Below are 17087 nucleotides of genomic sequence, written 5' to 3' on the forward strand. Positions count from 1 at the left end.
TAAATATTTTTCCCTACAGTTTTTCTTCCCTAATCTGTTTTGTTTGCTTCATACTGATATATATATATATATATATATATATATATATATATATATATATATATATATATATATATTGTGCGCAGCTTAATAAATTGAAATGTTAACATTTCTGTGTCTGTCTGCAGACAGGTCTGTGTGTTCTTTTCTATCCTGGAAGGCACACATGGACCCCAGAGACCCTGTGTCACATTCCACCCAAAACGCACCATGTCAAATGCCCATTTACGAAATACCTATAATCCATCATTGTTTTGCTGCTTGAGTACCCTAACTATTACTCTGTGACTGTGCCCTACTGCTGGCTCATTCTATTTCTATCTATCTATCTATATATCTATCTATCTATCTATCTATCTATCTATCTATCTATCTATCTATCTATCTATCTATCCATCTATCTCTTGCTTTCCAATGTTTCCTTATATACGTCTTGCTGCTGCTTGACCATTGTGAGCTCTGTGTTTATTTCACTCCTTGTCCCTCTGGTTTCTCGCTGTCACTTTGTCTCTGTCTCTCTCTGTTCTTTGTGTCCTCTTGTATTAGTGGAAAGGAGAAAGAGGAAGAAAGAGGAGGAGAGATAGAAAAAGAGAGAGACTGAGGAGGAGGAGGAGGGGGAGAGTGCAGAGGATTTGGGGGGGTGCATGTCAACTCGTATTCTCAGCATCACTCGCTCTAAAACCAGAGCAGCATCTGCAGGAACCTGTATCTGCCTGTCTCCCTCTCTTTCTCTGTCTAGCTCCATTAGTCCATCACCCTCACCCTGCATGTCTCATCCTCTCACTCTCTAGCACTGTCTGCCACTAACTGTCTCTAACATTGTCTGTTCCTCTCTATCACATGGTCTCTGCAGCAGGCTCTCGCAGATTTGGAGCTGTCTCTGCAGCAGTCTTGTCCTCTCTCACATCTGGAACTCTCTCTGCAGGAGTCTGCCTCACAACTGGAGCAGTCTCTGCAGCTCTCTCTCATATAATAGCATCTATCCCTTCGGTGGTCTTTGGCACCCATGTGGAGCTAGTTCTGCAGAGGTCTCTGCCACATCTTGACCTGTCTTTGCAGCGGTCTGTCTCATACGTCTGGAGTTATACGGTGCGTTAAAACTTCTGCTTGAGTGTGATGAGTGTATGTGGCATGTGTGTGATGGACAGGTAATCTATGTTGTCTGTAGGAGAGGCATAGCCAACACCTGTGAACACATGGAGATTGTGTCCATAACCGTATAGAATGATACATATACATATGTGAGTGTAATTCTGTATGGACGTGTGAGCAGACGTACTCTCCTAAGACTGACGTGAGCGTTCAGATGCACAGCATGCCTAATGTGCACTGCATTCATGCAGAGCTAATGTGTTTATACACACACATGTGAATGTTCCCAATTACATCTGAATACATGGAAGAAGCTCAGTTGGGTCCAAGCTGTCTGCATGATCATTTTGCACACAGTGCAACAGCATACACTAGGAGCAGTAGGAGGAGTTCTGGTTACTTGATGTGTTCCAGGAGGTGTTATAGACAGGAGTACTATTTACCAGTTGTTGGAGTTATGTGGAAGGTTGAACAGAGAGGACATATGGGCTGAGGTGGTAATTGGCAGCCACTATTTACAATGATGGTCAGTTGGAGGAAACGTGAGCAAGGAGGAGCTTTGAGGGCAGATAAGGGCAAAAATATAAGTTATATGGTGCACGTCTTGTAGAAGGTTAAACGGGGTAAAGGAACCCATTTCTAGGGAGTAATTATGGAGCAATTAGAGAATTTATGTAGAGCAATACCGGATTTATAGGGAAAGGTTATGTGGAGCAATATAAGTAATGGAACAGCTATGGAAAAACTGTTTTATGCATTGTAAAAAGGAGATGCAGTGAGAAGAGATTTAACTGAACAATGGGATCAATTGCACCAAATGGAGTAATCAGGCATTACAAGGAGCACTTATGCCAGGCAATAGAAGCTTTATAGGATGCTGAAATGGGATCCAATAAGGAGTTTTAGGGAGCAATAAGACGGAGAGAGAGAGAGAGATGATCAATGACCCTATCAGAATGTCAAACACAGCATTCTGTACACGCTCCCTGGCAGACAATCCACCTGACATGTATATGTAAGAGTTTAATTCATGTGATGCGCAGATACTGTCTCAAGAAGAAAATTGTCATTTATATGTGAAAGTTAATACCCAGCATCCACCACACTAGAATAATCCACTAAACCCTACAGGGAGAAGAGACATGAATTTTACAAGCAGTTGGAATGAAGATAGCGGGAGGAACGGTAATGTGAAAAAAGGACAGATCCAGATGGCAGGACACTGGAAATATCTAAATGGAAATGAGTAGAGATAAAGTAAAAGAAATACATCACAGAGTATAAGTTTGTTATGCATAACCCAGAGAAAAAAACACACATAAATCATTGAAAGATGAATGCTGTGACTTGTCTTCATTCTGGTCACCTATCTGAGCCTCTAAGGAGTTACTGCAGGATATTTGTTGCTATCACGGAGATGTGTCACCAGATGGTCATGTGTGTCCCTTAGAGCCACAGAACTTCTGCAGTGGCACAAATTGTGTCCAGGCAAGCTGCTGCCATCCTCTACACCCTCCTTAGACTTCTGCCCTCCCCTTGTTTCATGTCCATTCTTTCTTTATTTCTTCTTCTTCATCTTTCCATCCTTTAGGCATTTTTTCTTTCCCTCTTACCCATTTTGTCTGTTTTGTTTTTCTTCCTCTTCTCTTTATCTCTCCCTTTTTCCATCCCCCCTCCCTCTCTGAGTCTCTCTCCCTATGATTTCTTATCCTCTTCTTATTGCAGTAAAGCGTAAAGTGTTGAACATGACGGGCATACAAAGAGACAGAGAGAGAATGGAGAAGCGAGGGGGGAAAGGGAAGGAGAAGTAGAGAGGAGAGACAGATGGTACAATTTGTACACAGCTAAAACCAAACAGGGGAAATAACTTCTAGACAAGGAGGGGGGTGCAATGGGGAGAAGAAACTGAGAGATAAACAGTGGGAATGCTTGAGTGAGAGAACATGAGTTAGAAATAAAACAAAATCTCCTATAGTCAAGGGGAGAAGAGAGAAAGAGGTAAGAAAGAACAGTCAAAACCCTTTCACATAAAAGATCAGGCCTGCAGGGAGAGGGGGGAGAACGCAGAGGAGATCTGGAGAGAGAGAAAAACAAAAGTGCAGACAGAAGCAGCACAGCTCTGAATATCATTCTTGCTAAGCTTCCTCTGCTTCTATCCTTTTACTTGTGCTTCAGACAAAACCGGAGGCAGTTGACTTCTTAAGTCCACTGCTTCTCATGTACTAATGACAGACACTCCCTGTTACGTCCCAGCTGACCTCAAGGATGCCCATGGCTCACTGCTGCAGCTGTTGACTATACGACCACAGGATAATAGTCTATTTCAAGTGCAGTAAGGATACGTGCCATTATCAGCATTACTATACTAGACTTATGAAGTAGTGGCAAATTTTTTTTTTAAATTGATGTGCAACCCAAGAGGTTAACAAGTGCTGGTAATGGCGAATGCACATAGTCTGCCTTATTTTATTAAGTAGTGCAAAAAAAGTGCAGTAACTAAGTGCAATCCAATTAAAATGCAAATGCTGGATCTGATGTAGTGCACAGCTTGATATATTGCAGTCAGCAATAGTTACTCATAGTACAGTCATTTGTAAGAATTAACTAGAACACAGAAAAGATTTTAGAAAAAAAAGGTTAGAAACCTATTCGCTGAAAATGCTTTAATGATGAAGGGGAGGCCAAATAGTCCTACATTGTAACCTTTTCTTCCTCTCTTGCCTTTTTTCTCTGCCAGTTTCACATCACATGGATTGAGGTGCATTGTAAATTTCACCTCTTAACTACATGGAAGGTTTCACCAAACAACAAAGAAGTTGCAGTTTGTTGTGACTTCTGTCCAGTGGACTTATTCTTCGACCGGGTTTGCATCTTCCCAATGCCTGCCCTTCACTTGTGTCCTCTACTCTCTCTGCTTCTTCTGGGCTGCTCCTCCACTGTGCCAGTTTTGGAGGACATGTCTCCTGGTCTTAGTGGAGAGGCTGGGTCTTCATCATCTCCCCCTCAGGGGCCTGGCCCTCCTCCACGGTCCAAACGTAGTTGGGTCTGGAACCAGTTCTTTGTAATTGAAGAATATGCAGGACCAGAACCTGTGCTAATTGGGAGGGTGAGTATTTATTATTATTATTATTATTATTATGATTATTACTATTATTATTTTACTAATATTTTAGTAGTGTTTTTTACAAAAGACAGCTTTACAGGATTTTGCAGTAACTTTCCACCATGACTAACTTTACAATTACCAATTCAACATAAGATACATCTTTGTGATTGTGCTAACTATTGCTGAAATATTACTGATTTACTCAAAATTTACAGTCTATACTCAGGGGTTCTCAAGTTGAGCCCTTGTGGCTATAGGCAGACCTGATTTTTCAAATACTTTTAATTAAGCCCAAATGAGTTAGTCTGAAGCTTGGTGATTATGACAGCCGCTTGGGCTTAAGCAGAGAAAGAAGTTTTAAATGTGGCCTCTGTTCAGCTGTCACTACAAAGTAGGAATTCTGAGCTTTATGATATTTTTAAGTAGCCTAAGCAAAATGTTGGAACAGTATACCCTGAGGGTACAGTTACACAGTGCTTTTGTTAATGCATTTACAAACAATCTAACCACTGGAATATACTTTGTTCTCTCATACAATATCCTGCTGTGATGTTCAACGAACCTTAGGTCAAACATTTGCAATTTTTTACAACAAACCATATGGTTACAAAAATCCTTTACAAAAAAAATTATTCTATAATCATGTTACAGATTCTATGGCCAACTTGTGTTACCTTAATACAATGATTCTTTATAGATACCATTTTCATTTACTGGAAGAAAAAATATGTTTGTTATCATTATCCAACAAGTACAAATTTGTGGTATCATGTGAGGCATTAATGGATATTCAGGTTCTCTAATTAAGCAAAATGCAGTAACCCATATCAATTAATCAGCAATTATCTTTCACTCTCTTGAGTGCTCCAAACTGAAGAATGGTGATTCTGGTGGCCTCATACATGACATCATCATTGCTCTTTGATCCGCATTATTAAAGGGCCAATCAGCTGAATTGTAAGCTCTCGGTAGACATGGATTGTTTTAATTTTCAACCAGCTTGTTTAGGGAATCAGGTAGATTCTTTAGCTGAATTCCCTGCTCCTCCATAAGAAGAGAAGCCCACTCTCTCTCTATAAAATTTTGCATTGAATTTACATTGTGGAGAATGCAACAGTTGGAAAAAAAAACCTGTGTCTCCTGGAGAAGTGAAAGTCCTGTATGGGATTGGGTGGGGCAGCAGAGCCATTAACTGCATTGGATATCTCATCTTTGGATTCCTTGACAAATATGAGTAAGTAAGGGCCAATTTACACCAGTAGGTGCACATTTAGCTTTATATATTCTGCACTCTCTGGTGTGTGCTATGAAAGGGTGGTGCAATGTTTTGTTGCAATGTATCGCCCTGCTTACCCTTTTTTCTTTAATTAATTGAAATGTGACAAATTGACATTTCATTAAATTTTATGTACCTCGGTGCATTGTAATGCACTGGAGTGCGTTGCATAGAAATGCAACCTGTCACACTTTTTTCAGTGCACACTTATGCACTGCATTGGCATAAACTGAAACAATTAGACATAAGGAAACTTACCTTGTGTATGCTTTGGGACTACATTGGGTAATGGTGCCCAAACCAGCCCAATGCATATGGTATGAGTGGGCTCTAAGAGGTTCATTCTAACACACTCAACTCATAACTATACTATCAGGAGGGTTGACCCTTCAAATATGTCCATGTATACATATAAATTTGACTTTTATGAATTTGGTAGAAACCACAGAAAATTATACAAATCATACAATTGCTAATAGAAATTTTTCAATCAGTTAATAAACATAACAATGCTGTTTTATAGGCTTGAGTGTAATGTTCTAATTAGAAATTATATGTTTTTGCCTTGTATTTGTCTGCAGTTAAATAAAAAAAATAGATGTGTCAGACATAATGAGAAATTAAACATCAACACTGTAAAGGATTTGATTATGTCTACAGAGTTTCTACTGGAGATTGAAAAATCAATATAAAACCACAAACGGTGAATAGCTGTGTCCTTTCTTAGTCATATTAAATGCTTACTGAGTGGAATGTTGTTAACTGTCTGACACTACATCTGGCTGTGCACATTAGATGATGCTCGGACTTTGGGCTGTGATCCAACTATCTACAGTTTGTTTTACCACCAATTTACGCTGTAGATAAGTATATCTTTTAGTGGTCATAACAGCTTAGGCCTTATCTGTGTGAACTGACAAAGGATAAAAACATCTACTTAAAGCTCCCCAATGGATAGACATGTTTGACCTTGTTCCTGGGTTGTCTCTGGTGGACGTTCACAGGCACCTACACTTTTCAATATTTTTTTAAATCTTTTTTGACATTGATACTAGTGGATGACGAACGATTGCAGTTCTCTTCTCCCTTAGGAACAATTTCAGCAGTTGTAGCAACTCTGCTCTAGGTGAAATCTGGTATAGTGAGCTGCATTTTATTTATTGGAGTGCTGTTCGAGCATTATGTTATGTGAGGAATTAACTTAATCCATGAAAGCAACATAGCTAACAGAATAAAGTGCAGCTGTCTATAATACACATTATTTATTAAAGTGATACTACATTTTTTTTTTTTTTATATAACAATACTTACCTCCACTGTGCAGTTCGTTTTGCACAAAGTGGCCCTGAACGCAGTCTTCTGGGGGTCCCCCGGCAGCTCTCGCGGCTCCTCCCCCCATCAGATAACCCCCTAGGAAGAGCGGGGGGTTACCTTGTGGGTGCACTCCCGTGTCCAGCATTTGGCGTCCATAGCCGTCGAATGCAGGACTCTGCCCCGCCCCCCGGCACCCGTGTCATTGGATTTGATTGACAGCAGTGGGAGCCAATGGCTGTGCTGCTATCAATCTATCCAATCAAGAGCCAAGAACCCCGGGCAGAGAGACTGCACATCCCCACCGTTGGGACATTCCAGGGCTCAGGTAAGGAAAACGGGGGGGCTGGGGGGGGGGGGGCGGTGACTGCCAGAAGTTTTCTCACCTGGGATGTATTAAGGTGAAAAAACAGGAGGGTTTACAACCCCTTTAAGTGCAAAATCCTTAAAAGTATTTTCTGTATGTGACCGCTGGAGTCACATCTACATATGATGGATCAGTCCATAGCCACAACACCCAGATATGGCTACTCCCTCAAGGAGAATTGAAGGGTATGTTGAGGCCCCCTTACTTGGCCCCTTTACTTTTCACTATACACACCAAAAGGTGGGTTCTATACAGTGCAGGAAATGCCCTGTGCTATATTTTGGTAATGACAAAAGCACAAATAGAAAGGAGGTCACTTAAAACAAACCCATCATCACACACTTACTTGTCTTTAGCTTTCCAACCAATCTATTCATCCATTGGGAGCAGGTACATACACAGGTACATGTTCTTGTTGATTGACCCAGAGCTGTCACACAAAAAGCAAGGAGACAATCCTCTGTTCATTGGAGTCTCTGACTAGATCTATGCATGGGCAAAGCACCAGTTAAGGAGGCTATTAGAGCATTGGCCAAGGGGAAAATGTGAACATGCTGTAAGAAGAAGGTTTATTGAGTGGATTGGCAATGCTGAAGCTGAACTTTGCAGGCATCTATATTGTTCTTATATCTGAAGTAAAGCAATTGTAGCTGCCAAGTGGTTCCTGGTCAAGGGTGGTATTAACTCCAGCAGGTATATTGGTAGGAACAATATTACACACCTTGTCGAGCTCAACTAGTTTTGCTTTTTCTTAAAAAGGTTCACCTATAGAAGATGGCAACAATAAATTATAAAATAGAAGATTTACTGTATAATATATTTTATAAATTTCACCGGAAAAAAAAATCAAATCTGTTTATTTCGCTCATTTGGACCTTATGTGTTTTTTGTGTTTGTTAAGCACAAAGCAAGTCTCATATATTGTATATCAACAAGAAGCATTTACAAATTTTTGATGGGGCATTACCTTTGTGTTGTCTATATCCCAAATGACTAGACAAGTTTAAAGTTAAGTCTTACTGTAGACTTATTTTGGTTCTAGCAGAGGCACACACTATGGTACTTAACAAAGCAGCAAGGAAGAAAGGGGAAAGGATTCTTGTTAAGCATTCTGTGCAGAACTGCAAGGTCAAAAGAAGTATCTTTTGAGGCCAGAATGTCAGTACTGTATTATCTGGTGAAGGTGGATACTGGTGAAAAGGATGATACATACTTGGTATCCTTAACCAGAGCAAGTACCAGTTTAACCAGGTTGCTTCTTTTGCTGTAGTGGAATGAGAATGTGCTTCTGTGAACCCAACTGTTGCATGAAAAAATGTGTGTTTTCTAAGCAGCTGTGCTCTATTAAAGTGTGTTTTAAGAACTATGGTCACATGTACGCTATTCCTCCAGTGGGGATGAAGGAACAGGATAAAGTAAAGACTAATACAAATTAACCATAGGAAACCTAGGGATAAAATGCAAAAAGACGGCATTATGTTGTTCACTTGTTAGACATGTTTAGTGGAATTTCTTACATTGACTTAAAGGGTTCAGGTTCAACTATCCTTAAGATCCTTAAATAACACTTTAACTGTGCATCTGAAGTAAGGTTCTAGTAATAGCAGCTGAAAATGCTGAAAACTGAACAAATAATGTGCTCTAACAGATTTCTGTCTGTTTTATTGGAACACAAAATTCTAAAGTGAGGTAATTTGGAGAAGTTCAGTTTGAGTATGAAAGCAATATGTATTCTGTCATTGTGGTCAGAAATTGTTCAAATCATCTAAGAGTTCTTTGGCTGAAAAAATCAATCTGGAAGGTTGGGATGGAATAGACTACATTTTCCTCCAGAAAAGTTCTGGAAGGTGTGGATGGATTAGAATGTCTTGAACCAGGAGGTCCTGTTTGAGGGGAGAACACCTGGCTGATCCCTCAGGCAGTTCTTCTAGCAGTTGCATAAACCAAGTCATTGGTCTTGCTGAAACTTTAGCTGCCACTATTTTGCACATCAATACCTTTTTCAGAACTGTGGAAATCATTGGTATTAAGAAGCAACAAATTACTCAGGGTCTGAAACCTCTTGATCATTATGCAATCTAAATAGTGGTCATCTTTGGTTCGGTTGTTTATCAGATCTATTTGTGGTGGGAACCATACTGTGGGTGGACAATTTCCTGACTGATTTCCTAATTTACAAGTAGGAGGAATTTTCTTCTCCGCGGGTCTGTCAAAACATTATCTACCTTTTTGTATCTGGACTACGCTCAGTGACACTAGTTGTTATAAAACTAGAGGTATACAAATAATTTCTGGCATTTTAGAATTAGAGAAAGCAATGTGGTGTCTTCTTGACAGTTGTACACAACAGGCATTACATTACCTGTCTGTACAATCACACATCCGGCTAGCCCTGAGTTTGCAATGATACAATGGCTTTTCTGACCACCTGTATCTCCTCCCATCTCAAACTTTTGATTATTAATGAACATCTTTCTCTGTTGGATCTGGCTAAGAAGAGGTGCATTGCCCAGCCAGGGATGGACATTACAGTTATCAGGACTAAGTGACCTGGTGGAGCTCCAGTCTGGGCAAACAAAATTAAAAGTCAGCAGCTACAAATACTGTAGCTGTTGACTTTTAATATAAGGACAATTACCTGTCCTGGGACACTGAGCTGTTGCTTCAATCTGCTTCAGGTGCAAGCGCCAGCATGTTCACCAAGGGAAATGGGTAGTGAAGCCTTCAGGTTTTTACAGCTAGTTTCCTACTGCGCATGTGCGAGTCATGCTGTGCTTTCTGTATGTTCCCATCATCTTCTGGGACCTGTGTGTGTCCCAGCAGGCGGCAGGGGGGAGAAGAAGGGCCCAGAAATACTCAGAGAATGCTGCAGTGGTCTTTCCTGTTAGTGGGAGGGGGTACCTATCAAAACCAGGTACCCACTCTCTTTCTCCCCAAATAGTGCCAAATATGGCAGTGGACAGGAGGGGGGGAGTGAACAAACTGAGCTTCCCCTTTTGGGTGGAGCTCTGCTTTAAATAAGTTTTCTTGGGTTATTGAAGGTGAATGCAGCCATCATCTGAGAGAGTTCTTGGCTTCCTTAAAAAAGTATTTTTGTGATCTAGTAGGGTTTAATCTTTTTTCAACGCTCAAGGGGTTTCAAGTGAGAAATTGTGAGTATTGGAGGAGACCAACAGTTCTCAGAATGAACACAATAAACTTCAGAACTCTAATAATCATCCTAGATTTTTACAGAGGGAGTTCAGTTAATGAGGGAACCAGTGATCTCTACTTTTTTATCTGCTCCTTTGGCAGGGTCAAAATTATTTTAAAAAGACTCTACAATTAGTCCAGAAAATGTATGGCAGCAACATGGTAATGGGACTTTTTTGTACTCTAACTGCAAGCATTATCTTTAAGGTAGGTTGAACGTTTTGTCAATTTTTTTTAACAAAATATCTTTTAGCAGCCAGTTGTCCAGGAAAAACCCAAAGGTAACATTTTCGAACCTTGGTGGGAGATTACCCCATATTGAGTCGAGAAACAACAGTTCCCAACCTATTTCCCTTACCTATTTCCTTGACCTATTTCCTTCACTGAAACCTGTGTGCTGACTGGGGATTGTTCCACCAGACCCGCTTCAGACTGGGAGGACACTAGTATCATGGGCAATCCTTCCATCTAGGAAGTTTCCTCGGAATGAAATATGCCACCCATTAAATCCAGGATCTTCTGGATCCTGGCTGTCCTGTTAGAGAAAGTCCAACTGATGCTTTCAAGGACATTACTGAGGACCCATGTGAAGATGTTAAGTGTCCTGTTGAGCCTATGGACCCCTCCATGGATACTGTTGCCCACCCAGGTGAGGGTGTTATGCCTGACCATGGTAACCCCCAAACACCTGAGGCCTCTGAGCAACCAACAATAGCTGAAAGTCCTGGCATTGAGCCAGTGGGGTCTTTGTCCGATTAGGTCTAACTGAGGGCAGTTACCTACAAAGTATTATGACTATGTTGTGTAAACATACTTGTTATCAATCCATTTGTGTCTTATGAGAAGTTGTATTTTGCATTTGTGTGCTTCCAATGCAGAGAACAGCATCTGTAAAAGTGGGGGGGGGGGGAGTGTAGGCAAGTGCAGTTTATCCTCCCTTCTGTAGGTGGTGCTGTTTTGCTGGCCACTGTACAGAGGGAATGGAGGATGAGAGGATTTTTGTTCCACCAAAGCCTCAGTAGGTGTCATCAGGGAAGCAGCTGTCCGATTAGATGTTGCAACACTAGAAGTTGGCTTGCATTTCAAAGTGGATAGAGTAGGGACAGGAGCCCTGCTTGTTAGGGATAGTGTATTTAGTGCTGGGGAGAGGTTCCTGTTGAGGAGGGACAGAACAGGGATACCTCAACTCGCGGGGCAAAGATTTTTTTATCTGTCTGCTAAGTTTACCTGCACTGCTGCTCTGCCAGTCAGCTACACTCTTTATTCAGATGCTGCTCTTGGAATGTAAGCATTATTGTAGTGACACCTAAAGTGCTAGGGCTGTGTTAAAGTATCGCCAGTGTTGCTGAGAACTGTTGTAGCCTAGTCACCTGTGTTGTCAAGACTCTGATGCCATCTTGTTTTATGACTGTTAAGTAAGTCCCTTGCCACTGCTCTCCACGTGTCATTTGTTACTTCTATTTAACCAAATAATAACAGTGCCACTGTATTTGGCCTCTCTGTGTGTCTTTACTCCAACTTGCGTACCAGTCAACTGACCCTGCCCACGGGCCTTTACATCACATTGAAAGGACAAAGAGACACATCCTGACTTCCAAGTTCCTTGGTGGTGGAATTTTTAATAATTCTAATCTTAGACCTGAATAAATTGTATTTCTGAACAAGTGCTCTAAAATTGTGCTTTTCATAGATAAGACTTCAAACAAATGGAGAGGACAAACTTCTGGCATCATAATTCTTTTGTTTTGCTGTTGCTGACACCTAATTTCAGTTAAATTTGGTTGAAAAAGAAGAGTCTTTTATACATGCAATATTTTCAACTTTCTTCATATTTTGTTAAAGAGATTGTAAAGGATCGTTTTATTTTTTATTTTTATATAACAAACATGTCATACTTACCTCCACTGTGCAGCTTGTTTTGCACAGAGTGGCCCCGAACACGACTTCTGGGGTCCCCCAGTGGCTCACGCGACTCCTCCCCACATATGATAACCCCCTAGGAAAAGCGCTCTCCCGAGGGGGTTACCTTGAATTTGGCAGTATATCAGGCTCCAGCAGTCCCTGAAAGGCAAACTGGGAGGGGGAGAGCAGAGAAGTGCCACAAGGTGCCAATCAAAACATGTGTTGACAAGAAGCATGTTGTTAGGAAGAGAAAGCAGTCACAGAGGAATGAGCTTATCATTGTACTGCTTCTCCTTCCACTGTCCACTCACAGGCTGGACTGCAGAAGTGATAAAAGTGGTTATAAAGCCAATTTTTTTTTTACCTAAATTAATTTCTGCAATACGTTAAATGTGTATTGGCCCCTCACCTTACTAAATACTTGCAGTTCCTGAATTCTATCTCCATCCAGCAGTATGCCCATCTACAGTCACGCTAGTCTGTGTTCCTCTCCTCACATACAGGGCTCAATTCACTAAAGAGATGAGATAATTGAATCATGTGATACATTTTTTCCAATTATCTCATGAGATGCTAAAAATGTAAATTCACCATCAACTCATGAGATATGTACCTCAAAAACCAAAAACACTCAGTAAATACCAAACAAAAATTAAAATAAATGATGGTAAAGTCAGTTTACTAAAGGAAATACATAAATAAATTAATGAGGTAAATAAGTAGTGGTCCAGGCATGAGGTATTTAAGGAATGTAAAAATATAATAGACAATTTGGAGTAGTCTCTACCTTTTTGGATCAGTTCTACAGCAATGCATAGAAACCTAAATATGGAAAAATACAGAATCATTGGGGGGCTGAAAGTATAACTAATTGCAGCATTTACATTTTTTGGGGGTTTTGGGTAGAGTGGAGATGGATTAGACCCCCTGTTGGGTTTCTATTGCTGTCTGTCCCCCCCATCCCCCGTTAGGGAGACTCACTACTTGTCCTGTTTACTGTTATCATTGAAAGTAAAAGAAAATCTCAAATTTTGGGTTGTCTCCAGAAAAGTAACACAGGGTAAATCTTCCAATGGGGACACTAGTTCTGTTGACCTGAAAGTCCCCATGGGATTCTTTTAATTTGTAAGGATTTCCTCTCACTTCCTCTTTTGGCCATAGGACAGAAGTGAAGTGAAGGGAAATCTCCCCAATGACAACGTTTGTATTTTTTTTATTGGTGGAAAAAGGGTATTTATTTATGTGTGTGATTTTTGATACAATTTTTTTTTTGACACTTACAAAGATATCTAGTATTTACTTAATTGAACTTGGTTGTTTTTGATACGCCATATGTGTCCTGTGAAAGCAGCTTCCATTTTATTGGTATTCTAGTCACCTTTTTTCTGTTGTTTTAATACATATGCTGCAGGGTTGGCATACACTGACTTGTGAGTTGGCATATTTCTACAGTTTAAATCATTTTACCACTTTATTAGCAATAAAAACTGACAGGGGTTTTAACCCGTCTCCACTTTATCCATTCCAGTGGATGTCACATCATGGGATCAAATACTGAATGGTTTCATGAGAAGAATACTTTATATTTTGATGAAATAATGCTTTATTTTAATAGTGTTTTTTTGTGAATTGAAAAAAGCTATTTTTATTTCAAGTTATTTCAAGAGGAAAGAGGAAAATAACTCTTTGTGAATTCAACCCTCAGAGGCAGCAGTTGGCATCAAATGTGGATCATGGTGCCTATCTGGCCACAGTTCCCGAGACACTGGGATAAAGTCTGTACACCAGGGCCAGGACAAGGCGTGGGCAGGAGGGACAGCTGCCTTGGGCGCAGTGATATATTGCAGGGATGGGGTCGATCTGTCCCAGTTGCTTTGGATACAAGGCTGAGTGACAGGAGCAGTGACAGTGACATCAATGTTGACTCTAACCTTAAGGGAGAGGGGTGCATTTTGGCATCTTTGCCCCAGGTGCTGGGTGACCTTGTCCCGGCACTGCTGTACACCCATCCTGGCTATGCTAGTTAGGGACCATATACAATCGCAGCAATGTTTTGTAAGTAGAGTCTACCAGAGCTGTATTGATAGAAATCGTAGAGAGATTATTTGTCCAGAATAATTAAAAATATTCTAGTTAATTGCCCAAGATGCTATAAAAACTGTAACTGTAAGTAATTAGGTACTGGCACTACAGAAAACTGGTACAGACAGGTGGTGTGACACATCCCTGAAAGGTTTGTATGTTGATTCTAACAGGCTTCTTTTCCTGAGAGTGTAAGTTAACTTTTGACTGGTTGAGTACTGACTAGTTTATACTAATTAATAATTAACTTTTGTATGCCTTCAAGGGAGGGAGAGATAAAAATATTTGTGGGTGTATTTATAAAAAAAAATTGAATACCAATTTGCCCAGTGAAAGCATTCAATCTGTGTAAATCGGGCAAAAAACAAACATTATTAAGCTATTTCCTGTCCTGATCCTATGTTTGTCATTTATTTAAAACAGAAATCACCCCATTTGACCTCTAGATGGTGCTAAGTATTATAGGAATTTCCTATGATACTTAACTCCATCTAGTGGCCACATGCTGTGTTTTCCATCTGAAATCCATGAATAACACTAGACCAGCACATAAAACAACCTAATAGCAATCTTTTCTTTTTTTCCCCCCTATTCGCACAGAACAAATGTTCATGCACTTTCACTGGGCAAAATGCTATGCAGATTTTTATTACACCATTATGTGTACTGCCATTAGCACCAGATAAAGGGTAATATCCATGTTAAAGATTATTATTATTTGCACAACTTATGCTTATGATATATAATAATTAAAAATAAGGGAATGTTTAAAAAATTTTAATTATTGCTGGTACCCTTGAAAATCCTGCATGTTCTAAAAGCTTTAGCTTTAGAGTTTCTATTTAAATTTGGAATGCGTACGCGGTCTATTTGAGGCTGTGGTACTAATTATTTACATCTGTCATCGTTTGGCAAGGTTGTCTAAATAATGTAGCAAATTGTCTGGCTTAGACAGTGTCAAGTTTGATAACAACTTAAAAAATCAATATATATATATATATATGCAGGCTGTTGTACAATGGGTATTTTATTGTCTGGTCTGGGACCTTTTGTCTGTCAGTTCCCACAGTATTTCCATATTATATCCACTATTCTGATTATAGTTATGGTATAGCTCTTTTACAGTTCTTGTTTCTTAGGTAGTGTGTCTTTACATGGATCAATATAAACTATCCAGTCTTTATCTAAAGAGCTGTAAGCGTGTATTTTGTATTGGAAATTTAGAATACATTTAGTTATAAATATACTGTCACACAATGTCAGTTATGCAGTTTTTGAAAATAATTCATTTTAGGCTGTGAAATATGTGACATCGCTATAAAGAATTGTTAACCAAATAAACCAGTCTGGTTAGACTTCATGAAAACGGGAATATTAGAATACTTCTGGCAGAAAAACCCAGCGCAACAAAATGCTCATTTTGGCGTGTAATCGTGCACGTGTACAGGTGTATAATGTTAAAGTATATGCGCCTAACTCATTTCATAAAGGCTTACTTATACTTGTGTTGCCCACTGAAGAGTGATCCCTCTTGGGTTGCTTTACAGAAGGAATTGGATAGGTGATAAGGAGGTGTTATATTTGAACCCTTAAACACCTGCACCATTGCGCCACAGCCTCATTCTGTTAAATGGGTCACGTTCGGCAGGTGGGAATACATTTTGTCATGGGATATGTACAGCCCTGTTGACTCTCTCCCCACCTCTTTGAAGAACTATCATGTGCTGTGGGGTTCTCCGTGTGGCCCTATGGATCTGATGGGGATGGGGGCTTGTTCCCAATAACTCCTCATTATATACATGTGAGTGTATTGAAGCGTTTTCCCTTGTTATACTTCTGAGGGCCAGTTCTGAATGTGCATTATATTTTTTATTGTAGAAAAAACATATACCCTGCATTTATACTGTAAACCCCTAAATAAGAAAGAGTTTTTTTTAAATTTGTAATGCGTTGGGTGTTTCCATCTTTAAAACAAGTGTTGTTTTGGATGGAGCTTTGCGGGTTTTCATTGTACCCAGTATCAGTGGCAGCCCGTAATGCAGGGCACAGGGGCACCACCCCCCTATCCATGCATCCAGCCCCCTGACCTACATACGGGGTGCAGGGCACATGGATACCAATGGGGCTTTTTCTTTTTTTGAAGCACGTAATTACAGCCTGAGGCTCTAATTGGCTTCAAAAAGGGGGGGGGGCTCGGGGTGCCGAGCAATGCGCCTTAACTTTACCCAGTTGTGTGACAATAGCAAATAAATATTCGCTATTGTCACACTGGTTCTCCTCCCGGCCAATCAGAAAGCGGGTCGTGAGATCCATTTCCCGATTGGCCAAAAGGAGAAGATATCCTATGGCCTAGGAGGTGGAGGGAGGAGACGCAGGGGAAGCGGTTGCCCGGAGGGAATCGATGTTCACGCCATAGATAGGGTAAGTGCAAGGCTGGTAAATTGACTGACCGACCGCCGCCACTGCCCAGTATTCTCTGATCTGTACATGTATGCTTTGGCCGCACAATAATGATTTTATACCTTTTATGTGTCTTTTTGTAGAAATAAAGCTTTCATATATTTTTATATAACTGTATACACTTTTAAGTCTAGTTCACAGCTACGCAGTTTGCTTTTGATCCATTTCTGCAGTGCTTTTTGCTGTGCGTTTTGCATTTTTGCATATGCAATTTTACAGCAATTTGCAATTTTTTATGTTTTTTTTTCTTTTTTGGGGGG

The 17087-nt window shown here is 40.2% G+C and overlaps 1 protein-coding gene and 1 long non-coding RNA gene across 4 annotated transcripts in view; one reads left to right on the forward strand and one right to left on the reverse strand.

Moving 5' to 3' along the window:
- Positions 1-691: 691 nt before the first annotated feature.
- Positions 692-17087, forward strand: part of CDH24 (cadherin 24) — a 117359-nt gene continuing 100963 nt past the window's right edge. For 2 of the 3 annotated variants that reach the window (XM_040354176.1, XM_040354192.1), the window contains exons 1-2: positions 692-1128; positions 3869-4237. In XM_040354176.1, coding sequence (XP_040210110.1) covers positions 880-1128; positions 3869-4237 — 618 coding nt within the window. In that variant the 5' untranslated portion in view covers positions 692-879. Of the gene's footprint in view, positions 1129-2262; positions 2317-3868; positions 4238-17087 lie in introns of all 3 variants that reach the window. The other variant, XM_040354183.1, reaches the window with a different exon arrangement.
- LOC120940992 lies at positions 3783-5295 on the reverse strand. Its single transcript, XR_005749502.1, has 2 exons — positions 4912-5295; positions 3783-4225 (listed from the first exon to the last, which is right to left on the reverse strand). It is a non-coding gene; the product is annotated as an uncharacterized LOC120940992 (long non-coding RNA).

Source organism: Rana temporaria, chromosome 1 (assembly GCF_905171775.1).
Source record: "Rana temporaria chromosome 1, aRanTem1.1, whole genome shotgun sequence".
NCBI classification, from domain to species: Eukaryota; Metazoa; Chordata; class Amphibia; order Anura; family Ranidae; genus Rana; species Rana temporaria.